The 19,323-nt window shown below is 37.5% G+C and overlaps 1 protein-coding gene across 2 annotated transcripts in view; it reads right to left on the bottom strand.

The window, feature by feature from the left end:
* Nucleotides 1-2,950: 2,950 nt before the first annotated feature.
* The window catches only part of LOC131230703 (uncharacterized), a 29,626-nt gene continuing 13,253 nt past the window's right edge, over nucleotides 2,951-19,323 (bottom strand). For both annotated transcript variants that reach the window (XM_058226633.1, XM_058226632.1), the window contains 5 exons: nucleotides 14,462-14,497; nucleotides 10,567-10,612; nucleotides 10,106-10,193; nucleotides 9,882-9,939; nucleotides 2,951-3,163 (listed from right to left, as the gene is read on the bottom strand). In XM_058226633.1, the coding sequence (XP_058082616.1) occupies nucleotides 3,113-3,163; nucleotides 9,882-9,939; nucleotides 10,106-10,193; nucleotides 10,567-10,612; nucleotides 14,462-14,497 (279 nt within the window). In that variant the 3' untranslated portion in view covers nucleotides 2,951-3,112. The remainder of the gene's footprint in view (nucleotides 3,164-9,881; nucleotides 9,940-10,105; nucleotides 10,194-10,566; nucleotides 10,613-14,461; nucleotides 14,498-19,323) is intronic.

Here is a 19,323-nt window from a genome sequence, read left to right as displayed (position 1 = left end):
GAAACACAGGTCTCACTTGAAAGTAGGGATGTTAACAGGCCTAGGGTCGGGCCAAGTTCAGTCTACTAAGCCTTCAAAGTTCTCATTTGAATATTTGCTACTACCACCAAGATCCGCACCAGCGGCCGCTCCGCCCTGGCTCCCTCCAAAGATTTCGCAGCAGACACCATGCCCTCCTACTCATTGAGGCATGTCAATCGCCCCGATGGCCGGATGGCCCGCGTTGTTCAACACATGCGCAAGCTCTTGGGTCTACAATGAGTTAAAATAGTCTAGCCCGAAATGTTTATGCTACCTTCAAGCCCCAGCCCGAGCTCAGCCTATGGACGAAAAATCACGCTACCCTGTTACTTAGGTGGGCCACATCAAAGGCAACGTTGGGAGAGCAATCCACCCTTAATTTTTACAGGGCCTACCATGATAATTATATAAAATGCATTCAAATCATTATCTTCCTCACAAAAAATTATCCCCCATGATAATTATATGAAATCCCCATTTCTTGTGATTGGGATGTTACCCAACGTTTATGTTCTAGGGCACACCTTGGATTGAATGCTTCAACCTTCGATTACTGGAAACGCTATTGTGACCGTCCATTTTCAAACCAACGAGTGAAATTAGGGTTACAACAATTCAATTCAAGAAATTTATTTGCCTGCCCACCTCATCATGTCAATGGTTTGGATCATTGGAAGACAATCTCACACTGCTTCTAAGCCCGCAATGCATGCAGCTTCCGATGGCACACAGACAAGATCTTACCCGTCCATAGGGTGGGTAGATTATTTCAAAAAAAATGGACAGATGAACAATCTCTGGGTATGCTTTTCCAAGCCTCCACCATCAAATTGCGGCTCACCCCAACAAGACGGATTTTTCAGGCTATGGGGCCATATGGTGGGACCCACATAAGGGACGGTTTTATCTTGGGATGCTGAGACTTGTGGTGGGGGCCTAGATTGCCTCCTACATGCTGTAGGCTTAGAAAAGCTTTCTTAAGATAATAGAGCAGAGGAAATCCATAATCTTTTAATCCAAAGGAGTTGGGTCATGATCCCAATCATCGATCTGATGGGCCCCATAGTGGTTGAAGAAAGGCCCGCATAGCCTAGTGGAGCCCATCAGAACAGTGGTCTGGATCACGAAGATTGTTGGGTTGTTTGACAAATCTCACAAACCTTTTTTTTCCCTCTTGCCTAGCAACAAATCTCAATATCCTTTGAATCACATAGACATACATTAACTGGCAGCTAGAGAACCACATAAACGTACAAATCTCACAAACTCTATTTTGCCTTCCAAGGGCTTTACTGATGCTCACTTCAAAACAACTTTGGTCTGTCTCCTGTCCACCCACACAAGAAAGAATGCAATTTCAATTAGCCAAATATGAATTTAATCCAAAATGATGTCATTTAGGCGTTGCAAAAAGAACACCCAAAAACATCAAATGCCTCGAGATTCACTCGATTCAACAACTGTGTTGCATCACGATGCACCATCAGCACTAGAACAAGTGGGTGGGTTGGCAACTTCCTTCAATCATCATCTTCTCTGACAAAAATTGTAATTCATCTTCCAAAAGTATGGACACATGGGGTTGTAAGATTCCCCATGGTCTCTTGGAGAAAAAAAAAAAAAAAAGTGAAATCCAGGTCATGTACTCCCACATGATATGAAATTAATATCAAGGATCAAATAGAGTTTTATCCATGTACATCACTTAGGGAGGGCATGTTTGGGTAGTGGGAAGGAAAATGGATGACTCTTCCCCTAATGGGACTTTTCACTATATTTGGATAGGAAAGAAACATTACACTTCAAAAACGGAATCAATACCCAAACACTATTGTCAAATTTCAACCACAAGATATGAGGTGAATTATGACAGCTTCGTGGCACTTTCACTTGCTGTCCAAATAAGACCACCCAAAAATGCAATCCGTGGAAATCCACGTTTCAATATTACTCATGGAAATCTTGAAAAAAACCATTATTGATCATTCATTACAAATTTAGATTTTCAAGCAGAAGATACAAGGCAAATTATGACAACTTCGTGGCATTTTCACTTGCGATCCCAATAAGACCACCCAAAAATCGAATCCATGGAAATCCAAGTTTCAATAATGATCGTGGAAATCTTGACAAACGATCATTGATAATTCATTACAAAATTCTTGCTTTTCTTTTCTTTTCTCACTATCCAAATAGACGATTAGCTAAAAATATAAAATAAAATAAAATATCAATATACTTTAGGAGGAATATCCTGTGCCACTGTTTAGCTAGAGTGAAGGAATCGATCCCTAGTGGGGGTGGCTAACAGTGAAGTGTGAACTGACAGTGGGGTGTACTAACAAGCTAACCAAAAAAATATATATATTTAAAAGGTTTAATCTCATTTCTTTCATTAGGGCAATATCCGCCCCCACCTTAGTTTGTGCTATTCTAATTTCAATCTAGACAGCTGTGTAATTCATCATTTAAAAGAAAGGGTGAAGTGCGCATGCGCGCACACACATATATTACTATGAGGTCGACCTCATGGGAACTTCCCATGAGGTCAAGCTACATGGGCCCCACCGTGATGTGCGTCAAACATCTACCCCATCAGTCAAACTGATTTTTGGGATATCCCATTACGGTGGGGCCCACACAGCTCGACCTCATGGAAAGCTCTCTCTCTCTCTCACACACACACACACACACACACATGCACGCACTTCTTACGTGAGCACCCATGCGTACCTTTGCACGCGTGTCTTAGGCACAAAATCTAAACAGTTAACGTGATGCGGCACCCCTCAAACCTCACAAGCCCAACTTTCAGCCCGATACAAAACTCTGGTGGGCCATGCGTGCTCGCGTAAGAAGGTGAGTAGGAGAGCATTCTTCTATACACACACACACACACACACACACACAGAGTCTTAACCCACAGAAATTAGTTAACTAAATTTATCTTTCAAAACTAACATTTCAATTCAGTTTACAGAGGATGGAAGGTGAAAAAAAATGGAGTCCAAATGGAGTCCTTGCAGTACCCACTGGGTGCATTAAATGCTTACGAGTGTGGTTAACCAGGCCTTGAAATCGTGACATATTTCTACTCCTTTGAAGTTATGACCAGCAACCCTAAGGCACCAATAAGCAAGTACTGCAAGAAAGAAAGCAAGCATCAAGATTAAAACACTACTCAACATCTTTTACGACAAGGCCCCTTTTATAAAACAGCTGAGAAACATATTTAAAGGAATTTCACATCATACATCCATCTTAGCCCTAAGGCACCAACAAGCAAACTGCAAGAAAGAATATCAAGATTAATACACTACTCAAAAGACAGGCTGAGACGTACCCTTTATCAAACAGCTGAAAAACATATTTGAAGGAATTTCACATCATACATCCATCTCAGCCTTTCTCCCAGCAGATTTGGTATTGCCTTTTAAATGGTAGATTGGCATAAGTTTTACGAATGATCAGCTGCCAACCAGACATCAACCTTCCTCTTTTCCCTGGGGGCTCTTGGAATTGATCGTGGCACAATAGTTTCCATATCGTTATCGCATAATGTATCACACCCTTGGAATACAGATACATATCGGTTATGGCATGGGATATATCGGTTGTATTGCGTAATGTATCGCTATTGACGGGGCATAATATTGTTGCTACACAAACCAACAATACTATGCCCAATTCATAGTAGAATGATACCAATGAAAATACACTCCAACATAAGAGTGGTACTCATCCTCTCCAATTTGAGAAAAAATTTTAATTTTTCCCAATTTTCCACAAATCGGCTCTTACCCTAAATCCCAAAACTAGAGGGCATATAATATAATTTCATCAAACACTCCTAAATACTTTAAAATGTTGACTATTGATCGAAGTGGAATTTCAAAAAATAAAAAATAATTATTTTTTAATTTTAAAAATATTTTTTTTTCAAAAAAACCCAAAATTACCAAGAATCACTAGATCATGATTGATTTTGTATTTGGACACAGATTGCAACCAATTTGCAAAAATTGGACAATTTCAATTTTTTCCAATTTTCTGTAACTTGGCCCATCTACCCCAAATCTCAATATCGAAACTCCCAAATTCATGATTTTTCATACAAAACATGAAGAATCATGAATTTGTAACCATTTGACATTGATTTAACATGTTACAGGTATAGCAAAAATAAATGAATCAAAAATGCCCACCAGATTGAATAGGTGGGCTATATTGGCACCGCCTGTGCGTTTGTATCGCATGGGTGGGATACAAGATATATTGTGGGATATATGATGCAGGACAATTAACCACTTACTCCAAAAGCTCGAACCAATAGAAGCATGGCGAATTAATCCATTTATCTCATAGCTCAGACCCCACATCGCATGGGTTAGTATCTCGGCCGAACCCCCCTCGTAAGCACCACATCCCATGGGTACCACCTCACACGAGCCACCTGCCCTGAGTGTGTCCATGCATCCCACGAGCTACCCCACTCGAGCCCGGAGTGAAAATGTCCCTGCAGTAATCATCCCCGATGAAGAGTCTTGAATACGAGACCTCTCACTCTGATACCACTTTGATACAGGACAATTAACCACTTGCTTTAAAAGCTTAAACGAATAGAGCATGGCGAATTAATCCTTTTATCTCATAGCCCAGGCCCCACATCGCATGGGTTAGGACCTCGGACGAACCCCCCTCATGGGCCCCACATCACATGGGTACCACCTCACATGGGTCGCCCACCCCGAGTGTGCCCCCACATCCCACAAGCTAACCCACTCGAGCCTGGTGTGAAAATGCCCCTGTATTAATATATCAAGTGATATTATCAATGCTGAAAATATTGTCAAGGCAAAGGTTCGCACTAACACAGCTAACATTGTAACACATTCCCACAAAGTATTGATGCTAGTCCAACTATTGTGTGCATGACCCCAAGGACGAGAAAGCAAATTTGGATCATGAAAGGGATATTTGTTGACAAACCACTAAGCACAAAAGCACCCACACACATGAAAGGTTGTGCTCGAGTGGTTGGCAGTTCAAAATAGCATGCAACCACCAACACATGATTGATTATACAACTTACATGAGTATTGTCAACATCCACATTTCATCTTCACACAACTATTAAGAGCTACTGACAAAAGGCGAATTTTGCATTGTACTAGTTCTGAAATTGTTTTAACTTCTACAAAATTGTTTACAAGCAATCGTGTGATTGTCAAATGTTTATGTTATGTATCCTCCCCTCCATGGAAAATTTCTTCTCAACTTTTCAAACTTGTCCAAAACCAACTTTGGACATTCGAAAAGGGACAAAATACAACAGCATATTAGAAAAGGCTGCTTTGATAAGGCTCCCAAAGATAAAGTGCTAGCACTTCGAGCTCGAAAGCTTTCTTTAAATTCTCTGTACAACTTTGTCTCCGTAAGTGTTTAGTCGGCTTCCCAATACACAACAGCAAACCTAGATACCTCGAAAGGAACAAACCCACCCCAATATTTCTCTTTTGTTGACATTAATCTTTAGCCTTGAGACCAACTCAAAATAAGTCACTATCTTCAGCAAGTTATCAACCTTCACCACATCCGCATCGCCATAGAAGTAAAGTGTCATCCATGTATTGAAGATGACTTACTCAACTTCCGCATCTGCAACCCTAAAGCCACTGATTAAACCAACCTCCTCGCCTTCATGAAGCATCTTGCTAAGAGCCTCCACTACAATCACAAAGAGGTATAGAGATAGAGGGTCACCTTGTCTAACTCCCCTCGAGGCTTTGAAGAAGCCTATTGGTGACCCATTAACCAAATTAGAGAAAACTGCCAAACCAACACAAGCCCAAACCCATCCTCCCAATTTCTACCCGCATCTTAATATGCACAAGATATAATCAAGGAAGGCCCAATTCACATGATTATGTGCCTTTTGCAAGTCCAGCTTACAAACTATTCTGCTTTTGCCTTCTCTATACCTTGAATCAATACACTCATGGGTGATCAAAGCGCTATCCAAAATTTGTCTTCCCACAACGAAAGCTCCCTAATTTTCAGAAATGACGTTCAAAAGCACTCCTCGGAATCTCAGGCAATAATTTTGGCTGGGATTTTATAGGAGCCCCTAGTAATGCTAATGGGTCTAAAATCTTTTTAGACATTCCACTACTCCAACCTTCAAGATGATTGCCATCAAAGAGGCCCATTGACCATTAAAGAGGCGGCTCCTCTCAGAAAACTCAGCAATAAAAACTATAACATTTTCTTTAATCACATGCCAAAAAATTTTAAGGTAATAAGGATGCCGTCCGGACCCGAAGCCTCATCCCTGCCCAAAGAATCAGCCGCCGCTTTAACTTCTTCCTCCGATATCAGCATATTGAGAGAATCAGCTTCCATGCTAGATAGACCAAGGAAGTTCAGATTTTCCAAGCCCAATCTTGGCTAGTTGTTACCAGACAACAGATTTTTGTAGAAATTCACAAACTTTTTGCTTATCCATAGCCCTTTCTCCTTCCACAATTAAACCGTTGATCCAATTACATCTTGCCCTACCACTAGCAATTTTATGAAAATACAAAATCAGAATATCAAATACTACTTGGAAAAGCAAGTAATCTTTCAATGTCACACAGGTAAGGCAGTTAATTTTGTATTCTTCTGAAGGATATAGTCAACTGTTCGTGTTCTTATTGAGTGCTACATGTCTGCACGGAAAGACGCTTTTTTCTCAGAATTTAAATGCATGCATGAGGAAAGCTGCATGCAACAACAAAAAATGCAAGAAAATTTTTGGAGTAATTTTTTGGCTATCACAACAGCTGACAGGGGACTTCTCTACCCCATCCAACAAGTTCTGGGTTGAAATCCTAGGCAACAGATTCAATTCATCATCACAATAATCGCCTTATCGCAGCTATTTGTGGTCGACTTGGGAATCCTTCTATGTGCCTAATTTCCCAACTGACCCTTTACCAGGGATAGGACATCTACTTCTAGACTGAGTCTTCTAGACCGAGTTTGCAACACCTTGCAAAACCAGGAACTCAAACTCAGCTCCGTCAACTAACAGGTTAAGACTTGGATGAATTGACCTGGTGAACTGGCCTAGTCTCACAATTTTGACCAGGTTTAACTAAAAACTAATAAAAAGTAAAATAGGATAAATTTTAGAAAAGATAAAGCCATGTATTATTTTATTCAAAATTAGAAATTTAAATAGTCTTAAAAACACTAAAATTGTAAGAAAGATACAGTGGCTAGAGAGGATGGTGGATGACGACACAATTGCTTGAGAAATTATACATTCCTAATGAACTGGAGCCCGTATTTTATAAATGTACTATTGACTTTGTACCTAGAGGTCTACCAAAATCTAAGATCCTAGGTGTATCCAACCTTTAGCCTCTGTTATAGGCAAAATCTAAGATCCTAGGCATCCAGCCTTTAGCCTCTATTCTAGGCAATTACTATATTTTCTCCATAGCCAGTTCTTTTAGGCCAGTCACTGAAGGGTTAAGATCCTCCCGTATGGGAGCTTTCTTTTTCCGGTATCCCCTATCCATGATGGGGATCATCAAAACAACACTTCTAGGTGATCAAACGTGGGCTCCACTTGCACAAATTGGCACATCAGGATATACGCCAAGGGTGTTAGGAAGCACTGATGTACAAGGTTATCACGTCAGTGTGAAACAACCTAAACATTTGTAGAAAAAGCATACCCTCCAACGGTTGCAAAATTCAATAACTAAGCGTGGGACATTGCTCATTTTTTCACTCAATTATCCCTATGCAATTGCCAGGATTTATTATCTGTGATTTTTAGATTTTAACCCATCTATAAAGTAGCCAGCTAGATCAACAGTACCAATCATCTTATACATTATCAATATGCAAGGTGGAGATGTTAGAAATGGCAGGCTCACCAAGGTATTCAATAACGGTAACAATGGCTCTCATGGCCAGCCTTAATGGTTGAAATGATACAGGCCATAATGGCTGTTACAGCCTTGTAAAGTTCAAACTTTTTTTAAGAAAACAAATATGAAAGAATAGTGGAAATTTTCAGGGGGGGGAAAAAAAAGTAGGATCCCAAATAAGTATTATTTTCTAGGTTTCAACAAGTATATGAGGGTGTGACTGGCCATTCTTTGGTAAGAATGTTGTCTCGGGCTGCCTGAGTTCTATTTACCTAACTGACTATAAACATCCTATGTTTAATATTCTAAATAAGTGGAAATCATCCCGCTTACGTATATCCCTAATCATTATACACCATTGCCCTCAAGAAATTTAAGGAAAAAAAATTAAAAATACAATTCAGATGAATAGCGTTGGCTCGATTAGGGCAAGCGGAAGGCAAATAGCCCGAAATTCATGCAATCCATGGGATTCATTCCACTACTGCATCTCCCTAATCATTATACACCATTTTCCTCAAGACATTTGGAGAGAAATAAAAAGGGAAAAAAAAACCAGATGAATAGTTTTGGCTCGATTTGAGTACACTTGAATGGCTCAAGATTCATACAATCCACGGGATTCATTCCACTAATGCATATCTCTAATCATTTATACTATTTCCGTAAAGAAATTTAAGGAAAATTTTTTAACTATTCATCCCAAAATGGTCCGTTACAACTTACAAGTGTAAAGGCCGTTACAGCCTGTTAAAGGCCTTTTTTTTCCTGTAACGGCTATTACGGCTCCAATCGTGTAATGGTGCACACGATTACCATTATGTTAAGTAACTGTTTTTTAATACCATGAGGCTTGCGTGTCTTTCAGCAAAGCCATATGCTAGAAGCAATTTTTTTGGCCAAGTATATCTTCTTCTTCTTCTTTTTAATAAGATTGGCCATGTATATCTTCTTCTTTTTTAATCACATTAGAACCAAGTTGCTCTGGTGGTAAGGTTCCTTCATCATCAGGTAGATTGTGATGGGTTCATAATGCCAGTATGTACTTTTGCAGCCTGTTTGGATTTGTTGAAATTGAAAAAGGAGGAAACTTGATTACTTTGAAAATAACATTTCTAGGAAAATTAGCGGAAACACCGGTAGTGGGATTGACTAAGGATTGGCCCACATGGTTATGATGATCTAAATGGTGAAGGATAGAGGATGAGATGGGGAAAGAGAAGGGAAATGAATTTTCCTCTCAAGTGAGAAAGTTGTACTTCTTAGGTTTTAAAACGAAAATTGAAAAGGGGCCATTTTCCGCCTAAATTGGAAAAAAGAAGCAACAGTGGATTTTTTTTTTTAAGGTAACACTACCAGGGATTGAACTCTGGATCACTCACAGACACTGCATTCTCTAACAGCTCATCTAATGAGCAGGAGACTATTGTTTGAAATTGAAATTGAAAAGTGGAAATTGATTTTATTTACACAGAAAATCAATTTCCACCCTTCAATTTCGACAAATCCAAACATGCACTTACCTGACTTACACAACTTGGGCTGGTCCACCAAGTTAGTGCAAAACTTAGGAAAGTTCAGAAAGAATCAAACAAGTCACATGACGTACAGAGTTATAGACGAAATCAGGCCATTTTAATGCTGATCTGAGTAGACATAGCGATTCAAGAGTCAACTAGTTGAGTTTTTAAAAAATGGTTTTCAAATTGCAAGTTGCAACGTCTCAGATATTTCGTAAGAAAAGCCTGGAACTTGCAATTCATTATACACAAGATACAAAACCATAGTGTGTTAAAATACGGAAATGGACAAATGAAAATGGAGTTTATGAGTCTATTTTTTTCATTTAATGCTAATGAAAAAAAAAACACTTTATTGCAGAAAATCATATTCTCGACAATATTATAAAATATTAAAAGTCTCAAGAAAGCAAACCTTGATTATAGGCTTTTCGGTCATGATAATGGTCACCCAGCCAACATATGGTAAAAACCTGTCAGGAATTACCAAAAGTGAGCACTATAACAGTGAAATTAAAGCAAATGCAAAAGAATACCCCAGCGAGGCATGGACTATAACCAGATAGTGGTAAACTGGTGATCTTTTTGCGAGCGATACCACATCAATGCAAAGATGGAGTTGAAAGCTGAGCTACTTACCCAACAGCCCTTCCCATTATATGATGCCGTTGAAGCCAGAGCTGGCCATGTGCATATAAAAGCCTGTCATCACCAAAATTATTGTCTCCTGAAATAGGAACAAAATAAAGAAAGTGGAAAGAAGTAAATCAGTAAGATGTTCACTGCTCCAAAAATAAATAAATAATGAAAAAAAAAAAGCTACAATTATAAAAACCATGAACACGTTGAGTAAACTAACTTAATCAGAATGAAAAGAAGCATCATAAAGGGACGAAAACAAGATGTCAGATTGTATTGGGGAAGGGCAAACATAAGGAACATTAAATATAGTTTAAAGTCACATAGCCCTAAATTACAATCTCTAAATGCAGTATGCAAATGCTTCCCTTGTCAAGATCATCTAGGATAACAAATTACTACTTGTGATATCAGTGATCATCATCTAATATAAATTTATCCAGATTCCAAATATTTGGTACCTTTGGTGAGAACATCAACCTCCCCAGTATCTTGTCGTTCATGAACCTGCAATAAAACACAGATTCTTAGGAACCAATAACCAACAGTATTGAGATTATTGACGCATAGGAAAACATAATCTTCAAAGTTCAATCAGCCAGAGTTCTTTTACTTTTCTTCTTCAAAATTATCTGCTGTAACTAAAACCCGTGCACAACAAGAGATGCAAGCAACAAAAAGTAGCTTTGTTCACCTTCGAGCAAATGAACCTAAGTTTTCATTAGTCAATAAACAAACCTCCCCCCTATAATAATTCGATATAGTTTTCATACCAAACATGAACCCTACAACTAATCCCAGACGTTGGCTATAAACAAACACCAATGATAACTGCTAGTCCCTAGAAAACCTAATTAAAAACTATACAACCTGCATTGTTTTTGTCACTAAATCTTAAGCTTCATTTGAGGCCCAAAATGATGAAATCTCATATATTTGTAGAAACAGTCGCCAAAAACCCTAAAGAGGAAAGTTCAAAGAATCTTTAAAGGGCCTTCAAAAGGAGCAAGAAGTCGTCCAAAGCCTACTGAGCTCATACTTATGCTGGTAAGTATTAGAAACATGATGTTAGCGATCATTTTCAACCCTGGATTTTCTAGATTGTGCCTTTGTTGCCTCTTGACCCAATCAATTCCATCTCAGTTCGTTCAATCAGCTTTGAACAATCATTTAATAGGTTTGATCAGCCATGCCGACTTTTTATCTTGTCAGCTTCCAGCATCTTCTAAAACTTCTTTTGCCCCTTCAGAAATCATACTCATTTGTCTCTAGGTTTGTTTTGACCTTGCTCATTGTATTTGAGCCGCAAAAGACTAGAGTAACTGAACTTGACCGTCTTGAATGGTTTGACCAGATATTTCGTTGGATGAATGGTTTGACCAGATATTTCGTTGGACCTACAGACCTAATCTGCAGCAAGTATTATTAATAAAAAGGTGCACAGCACATCATTGGGAGAACTAAAATGGATATAAAAGGATTGGGATATCTAAGCTTTATTACTCCATCAATGCAAGAAAGTGAAAGAGATTTTTTTACAGACTTGAAGCATGTTATGGTCTCATGTTGCAAAGCCACCTCAAGCAGTGAAGCCCCATCCCATAGATGAGGCTTCAGCGCATTGCATAGATATCAGCTCTAAGCAGTTCAACTTGGACAAGTGGCATGGATGCCTAGGTATGCCTTTGCTCCCATCTATGATACTACTTACGCCTCTGCCTATGCAGCCAGGTATAGAACTACTCCTACACCGAGTGGCACACTAAGTGTCAAAGTGTATTCAAAGCAACCAGCACAGCAAATTCCAAAAATCTAGGCATAAGCAATGTTTTAAATATCAACGATATCGGCCAATATATCCCATGATATATCTTGTATCCCAATTGTGCGATACGAAATGCACGGGTAGTGTCGATATATCCCACATGTTCAATCCAGTGAGCATTTTTAATTTCCGATTCTTTTTTTTTTTTGTTGAAATTATGTTAAATCAGCGTCAAATGATTACAAATTCATTAGTTCTTCATGTTTTGCACGAAAAATCATGGAGTTGGAGCTTTGATTTTGATATCCATTGGTTCTTCATATTCTCCATGTTTTTCCTCAAAATTTTCCTTCAACCAGTTGTTAATTGAGACTAATTTCGAAGTATTTACGAGAATTTAATGAAATGATCATCACATACAGTATAATTTCAAAATTTGTGTAGGTGGTCCGATTTGGGAAAATATCAAAATTTTCTAATTTCTCCCCAATTGCTTGCAATATTGCACTCCAAATATGAAATCAAGCATATATGAGGGCTTATTTACAAATTTGTTAAGTCCTAGTCATTTTTGGAAAATAAAAATCATTTTTAATTAAAAATTATTAAAATATTATTTTTTCCAAAATTTTCCTTCAACTAGCTGTCAATTGAAACTAATTTCTAAGTATTCAGGAGTGTTTTATACACTCTAAATGTTATGCATTCAATTTGAATATAGTTGCATCAGGTCAGTCAAATAGTGGATAGCTTAGGACCCTATACAAAGAAAACCTATTATGTGCACTTCTTCTTTGAGATGTTATGATTTGAAAGTGTGAATTAAGGACTTTTTTTTAACAATCCTTGAAGTTTCATTGAAAAATCCAACCATTTTCTCAATGTTTCCCCATGTTTCCCAAAAAGTGAGATAAATTACTAGATACAAATGATATATCCAGTGCGTATTTCATCCCAAAAATGCAATATGTAACGTGTTACCAATATTTTGAACACTAGGCATAAGTAAACTTAGTTAAACAGTAATAATTTTTATTGAATAAATAAATTGATAAATAAAATAAATTTTAAAATATATATCTACAAAATTGGGAAAGAACATTGTCATAGTTCCAATAAAAAGCAATTACAAGATCTGTCAAAATAAATCACTAGTAGTCTAATTACTATATCTTTCAAAAGAAATCACTAGTAATTTAAAGTAACAAATAATCATTCACAAAACATAAAAAATGCAATAACCATCTCAAGAAATAGTACTCCGTACAAACATTACTGCCTCTCTCAAATAGAGAACCCCAACCAATGTTTTAAAACCCAGAACCAGACACAGCAGTTGGACCAGTTTGGACTGGAACTGCCCACCAAAACAGGCCAGGGCAACTTAAAACGAGTGAGTTATGGGTTAACAGTTTCCCTTAAAATTATGCAATTATATCTTTCAGAGCTCAAACCTGCAACTTCTGCTTGAAAACCAACCACCTTAACCACTAGGCTAACAGCAGATTATCTGTTAATTTTTCTACTTTATTATATTAAACGAAACAGATTTATTGGTAAACAGGTCTACCAGGTCGGACCAGCAGTTGGAACCAACCATCCAATAAAATGGGTCAAGTTCCAGATTTTAAAACAGTGATGCCAACAAGAGAACAAAAATAATAATAATAATAATAAAGCAAAAACGATAAACAAAGCTTGTATGGGTCATGGTCCCATAATGAAAAATGAACAGAATGTAGAGTGTGAGGAGCCCTTAAGAAAACTTTCTTCCACAACAAAAGAGTTGAAGCAAGTTAGAGGGCTAGAAGTGATAAATCTCCAGGTTGACAGAAGAAACTTAAATAACAAAAAACATCAAAAACAAATAAGTATGAAAGGCAAACTTATGGAGAATATGTTTGGGAACCTCACTTAAAGCATCCAACACGTGAACACTTTGATGACATCACTTAGCCTTAAAAACCTTATTTTCAGATGAGGTGCAAAAGACAAGGCTATCATAATTTCTCATTCTCGGATTGTTGCTTTTGGTTATGAATATTCAGTTCAAATTTCACATCAAGTTAGAAATATCTTTTGGAATCCCATTGATGGTCAAAAAATGTCAAATGTCGAGGAAATATGGTCTAAAAAAAATTTTGGGCTTCTGGGATAACCCTTATCTAGTTTCTCTACTTCTTTTAAAAGCGTAATTCGTTAGTAATCAAACCATGACACTGGTGCTTCAATGTTGAGGCTTGCAGCCACTAACTTACAAGATAGTTGCATTGCACCTCACATCACCTTTCACGGTCTTAGTCAAAGGCGTTATAGTTATATCCTTCCTTGTACTGGTAACTAGTGGGAACACGAGTCATGCCCAGCATTTTACTACCAGTGATTGGTGTCAATTCCTTTGTTTCAGAAATGTGCAAAATGATTGTCTACTGAAATCCGCAAACATCAAAATGAAAAATAAAGAGAAGCCAACAAACAACATAATTACCCTCACCTTCCATCATATTCATTGTGCAAATAGATACGGAAGATAAAGATACCAAATTGTGGCAACAACAATGGATGAGAGGAAATGAATCCAAAGTAGTTACCTTAATTACTCGATGGACAATTGGAATCTCACGCCCCTGAAACACAGCATTGAAAGGATAAGATACACTAGCAAAACAATTCGTAAGATATTTATAGCATCCACAAAAGTAATGAATGAAAAGAAACAGAATGAAAAGAAACAACACCAACCATTCATCCAAGACACTCAACAAAAGGGGAAAGAAAATCACAAATTATTACAAAATTCATTAAACACCCTTCAGTAAAACAAGAAGAATACAAACACTTGGAGAAAAGAAAACAACTAGGTTATGCGGACCATCACAAAACAAATGCATCAACTGCATTTACATTTGATAAGTGTGGTTCATATCATAATTTGAAAACTTCTCCACCAAGTCAAGTTGCCTTGATTGGATTTTGAGTCAATCATGTTTATCTAGTTTCTCTCGAGAACTCAAAACACCCATCTTGTTAAGAACTCTACTAAATCCAAGGTGTGCCAAAACGGTTACGTATAACGGCCGATACGTAACGGTAACGGTGGGAACCGTTACGCGTTTCGGGGTCGTATCGGCCGATACCCGATTTTGTACCCGTATCGGCCGATACGGGCCCGTTACGGCGTGTAACGTAACGGCCCCTAACGGGCCTGTAACAGTAACTTTTTTCTTTTTTCATTTTTAGCCGTTCAGCTTCCAAACTGTTTCTCACACCTTCTACTACTAATTTCGACCAACCTTGGCTAGGTATTTGAGATAAAAACACATTATTTTACGTCTACACAAATGTGGGCCATTTTTCAAAAATTTGTCAAAAATAGGTATTTATACTTTTTTTAATATGTTTTGCTGTTTTAATCATGTCATATGATGTGTTAATCATAATAGAACATGTTAATGTGCATTTTACAGATTTGGGGTGCCATTTAATAATTTTTTAATATTTTTTTCTATTTACGCATGAATTGTGGCCCTTTTTTTTAAAATTCGAAAAATCAATTTTTAATGGTTGTTTTGCTGTTTTAATCATGCTATTTGATGTGTTAATCATAATAGAACATGTTAATGTGCATTTTACAGATTTGGGGTGCCATTTTATATTTTTTTAATATTTTTTTCTATTTACGCATTTATTTTGGCCCTTTTTTTGAAAATTCGAAAAATCATTTTTTAATGATTCTTTTGCTGTTTTAATAATGTCATATGATGTGTTAATCATAGTAGAACATGTTAATGTGCATTTTACAGATTTGGGGTGCCATTTTATATATTTTTTATATTTTTTTCTATTTACGCATTTATTTTGGCCTTTTTTTTGAAAATTCAAAAAATCAATTTTTAATGATTCTTTTGCTGTTTTAATGATGCCATATGATGTGTTAATCATAGTAGAACATGTTAATATGCATTTTACAGATTTGGTGTGCCATTTTATACTTTTTTTTATATTTTTTTCTATTTAGGCATTTATTTCGGCCCTTTTTTTGAAAATTCGAAAAATCATTTTTTAATGATTCTTTTGCTGTTTTAATGATGCCATATGATGTGCTAATCATAGTAGAACATGTTAATGTGCATTTTACAGATTTGGGGTGCCATTTTATATTTTTTTCTATTTACGCATTTATTTCGGCCTTTTTTATGAAAATTCGAAAAATCATTTTTTAATGATTCTTTTGCTGTTTTAATGATGCCATATGATGTGTTAATCATAGTAGAACATGTTAATATGCATTTTACATATTTGGGGTGCCATTTTATATTTTTTTTCTATTTACGCATGAATTTTGGCCCTCAAAAATAATTGCAAACACCTAAATGTAAGATATTTTCATATTACATTCATTCTAATATATCTATCATTGATAGTCGATAGTTAGAAAATTAAATATATGAATTTTGTAGTCAAATTCAGGTTATCTGGTTCATAAATTCATTAGACAGTCCGATATAACTTCTCACCAAAGAGTGGACCGTTACACCACCATAAACATGTTCTAATTTATAAATGAATGCATATTTGGAATGCTTAGAATATTCCGGATTTAATCCATATTTTTTCATATTTTTTTGGCAAAAAAAAATTTTTGCGCCGTTACGCCCCCGTATCCGTATCGGTTTTGGAGGTCACCGTTACGCCAACCGATACCGATACGGGACACCTTGACTAAATCGAGTCAAGCATTTTTCTGGTTTTCTTGCGAATGATATGGTGTTAGTCAATGAGACTAGAAAGAGGAAAATTGCTAAATTGAAGGTTTGGAGTAAAGCTCTAGAGTCTAAAGGCTTAAAAATTATTAGCCGAACCAAAATGTAGTGTGTAGAATATGCAACTTTTTTAAAATGGTGATGAATTGTTATTAAGAAAAGATATTAATAGATAGCACATGGACATACCAGACAAAAAAAAAAGCCCAGAGTTACATAGGAAAAAAAAAAAGAAGGAGAGGTGATGATGGATCATCTATTCTCAAGCATCAAGAGGTCAACGCCCCCAACTATCTCAAAAGATCCCTGGTGAAGTCCGTAAATGCACTTATGGACCTTGGCCCAAGTTATGATCTTCCCCTTAGCATCTAAGAACTCATCTTCTCCTTGGGCTATGTTGTTATAAAACTTTTGTTATTGCATTCCTTTGAAAATAGACTAGATCCCTGAAGTTTACTAGAAACTTTATCTCTGAACACAAAGAAAGTTAGAAAATCTATGGTTGTTCGTTGATGGCCAATGGATGGACTAATAGTTGCGGATATTGATCAAGTTTCTTGTAAATTGTCCAACTGGAACAATATTTTTAAAGTTCGCGGATGCATCAGCCCATTCCCACACAACCAATTATTTATTCACATTGTTAGAAAGTGTAGTTGAAGAGGTAGAAGAAGAATATGTTGTCAAGTTATCATAGACAATGCAGCTAATTGTATAGTTGTCGATTGCCTTCTTATGGAGAAGAGGCAATGTTTATTTTAGACACCATGCGCGGCACATTGTGTTGATTTAATGTTAAAAGATGTAGGTAGGTTATATCTTAAAGTAATTGTTAGGGCTAGGAGAATCACAGTTTTTATGTACAAGCATGCCCTTCTTCTCCATCACATGAAAAACCACCTTGGATGCAACTTGTTTCACCCAATCATGACCCGATTCACAATAGTTTTCTTAACACTACAAAAGTTATTCAAAGAAAACTGAACTCAGGTCCTTTGTAGTGTCGGTCATTGGAATAATGGACCATGATCAAAGAAGGCCGACGCAAGGTGTTCCATAACAATAACGGAGGCCGTAACGGCCACCACCGTTACCTTTACGATACGGGGCACAATGGTTGTTACGGCCCTGTAATAGCTATTACGGTCTCTCTTATTTATTTATTTATTTATCAAAAAACCCCCCGAAAAACTTGTATCTCCCCCATAATATTGATTAAAGAGTATGAAAAACTTATATTTGTCCCGTAATAGACCATTACGGGGGCTATTATGGCCTTTATAGGGGACATAACGTGTCATTAACGGCAATTACCAGTCATTTTTTCCATAACGGCTATTACAGCCGTTACAACCCCGTAACGTGTAACGGTTGCCACTGTTACCTTTACGTAACGGCCTTTACGGCCCAATAACGACCTTTACGGCACACCATGGGCCAAAGGAAAGTTAGTCCAACAAACCATTCTTTCCCAAACATTTTGGAATCAAGTGGTAAAGGCCTTAAAATCATCAGAACCCTTAGTAAGTATGTTGCAATTAGTGGATGGTGATGAAAAGCCACCCATGGGCTATATCTACGATGCAACAAAGAGGGCTAGAAACGAAATCATGAAACACTTCAACGATAAAGAACATGATTGCCAGCCCATGCTAAATATTATAGACACTAGATGGAGCAATCAAATATCATCCTCATTGTATTCGGTTGTCTATATCCTTAACCCGACTGTATTCTTTGCATCTACCGATCGGACTGTGGCAGCGGCGTTGCATGTGGTCGGATTTCTTGACGCTTTAGAAAGAATGGTTCCAAAAAAAGACAAACAGGATAGAATTTCTTAGGAGTTGAACTTCTACATGAAGAGTATAGGGATTTGGTCAAGAGAGATTGTTATTGGGCATAGAAGTATGCAATTCTATGAAGTTTTACAACTTACAATGTAAGAAGTCTAAGTAAGAAAGTGTCAAACTTAAACTTATTTGCACAACATACTAGTGTTCTATAATCATTTTACACAATTTGCTCGACGTAAATCTACGCAATTAGTGTGCCTTGTTACCGCCCGCAATTCCAAATTCGATGAGGAATTGAGTAAGGGCGGACCATCTAATAGCAAAGGGCAAAGGAGTTGTCGGTGAGCGATTTCATTCTGCTCATTTGTGTTCCTCCAATCCATTGCTTGGAGGTTGTTGGGCTCTTGAAAGGGTGAATCGCTCTGTTGATCGCAAGTGGCATCCAATGGGAGCACTAGGGTGCCGCTTGAAGGTGTGGGTGGTAAATTAGGGACATTTTTAAAGATGCCTCTTCTGGAAGGGAGGATCAATTCATTAATTTCTAATAGTAGTCCTAGTCTGCTTCGGGCAAGGTATCCCAAATCGGTTACGTATCGGCCATAACGGCCGATACGTAACGGTAACGGTGGGGCCCGTTACGCGATACGGGGGCGTAACGGGCGATGGGCCGATATTGTAACCATAACGGCCGTTACGGACCCGTAACAGCCTTGAAAAAAAAACAAAAAAACTTACCTTTCTTCTTCTCTTTCTTCTTCTTCTTCTCTTTCTTCTTCTTCCTCTTCTCGGACAGCTGCGGCCCTGTTCTTTCCCTCTTTCCCTCTTTTCTCTTTTCTCTCTTCTTCTTTCCCTCTTTTTTCTTTTCGATTTCCCTCTCCCCTCTTTTTCTTTTTT

The sequence above is a fragment of the Magnolia sinica genome, chromosome 17 (genome assembly GCF_029962835.1).
Source record: "Magnolia sinica isolate HGM2019 chromosome 17, MsV1, whole genome shotgun sequence".
Taxonomy (NCBI): domain Eukaryota; kingdom Viridiplantae; phylum Streptophyta; class Magnoliopsida; order Magnoliales; family Magnoliaceae; genus Magnolia; species Magnolia sinica.
Note: the sequence above shows the minus strand (reverse complement) of the source record. Positions and strands in the feature narration are given on the sequence as shown.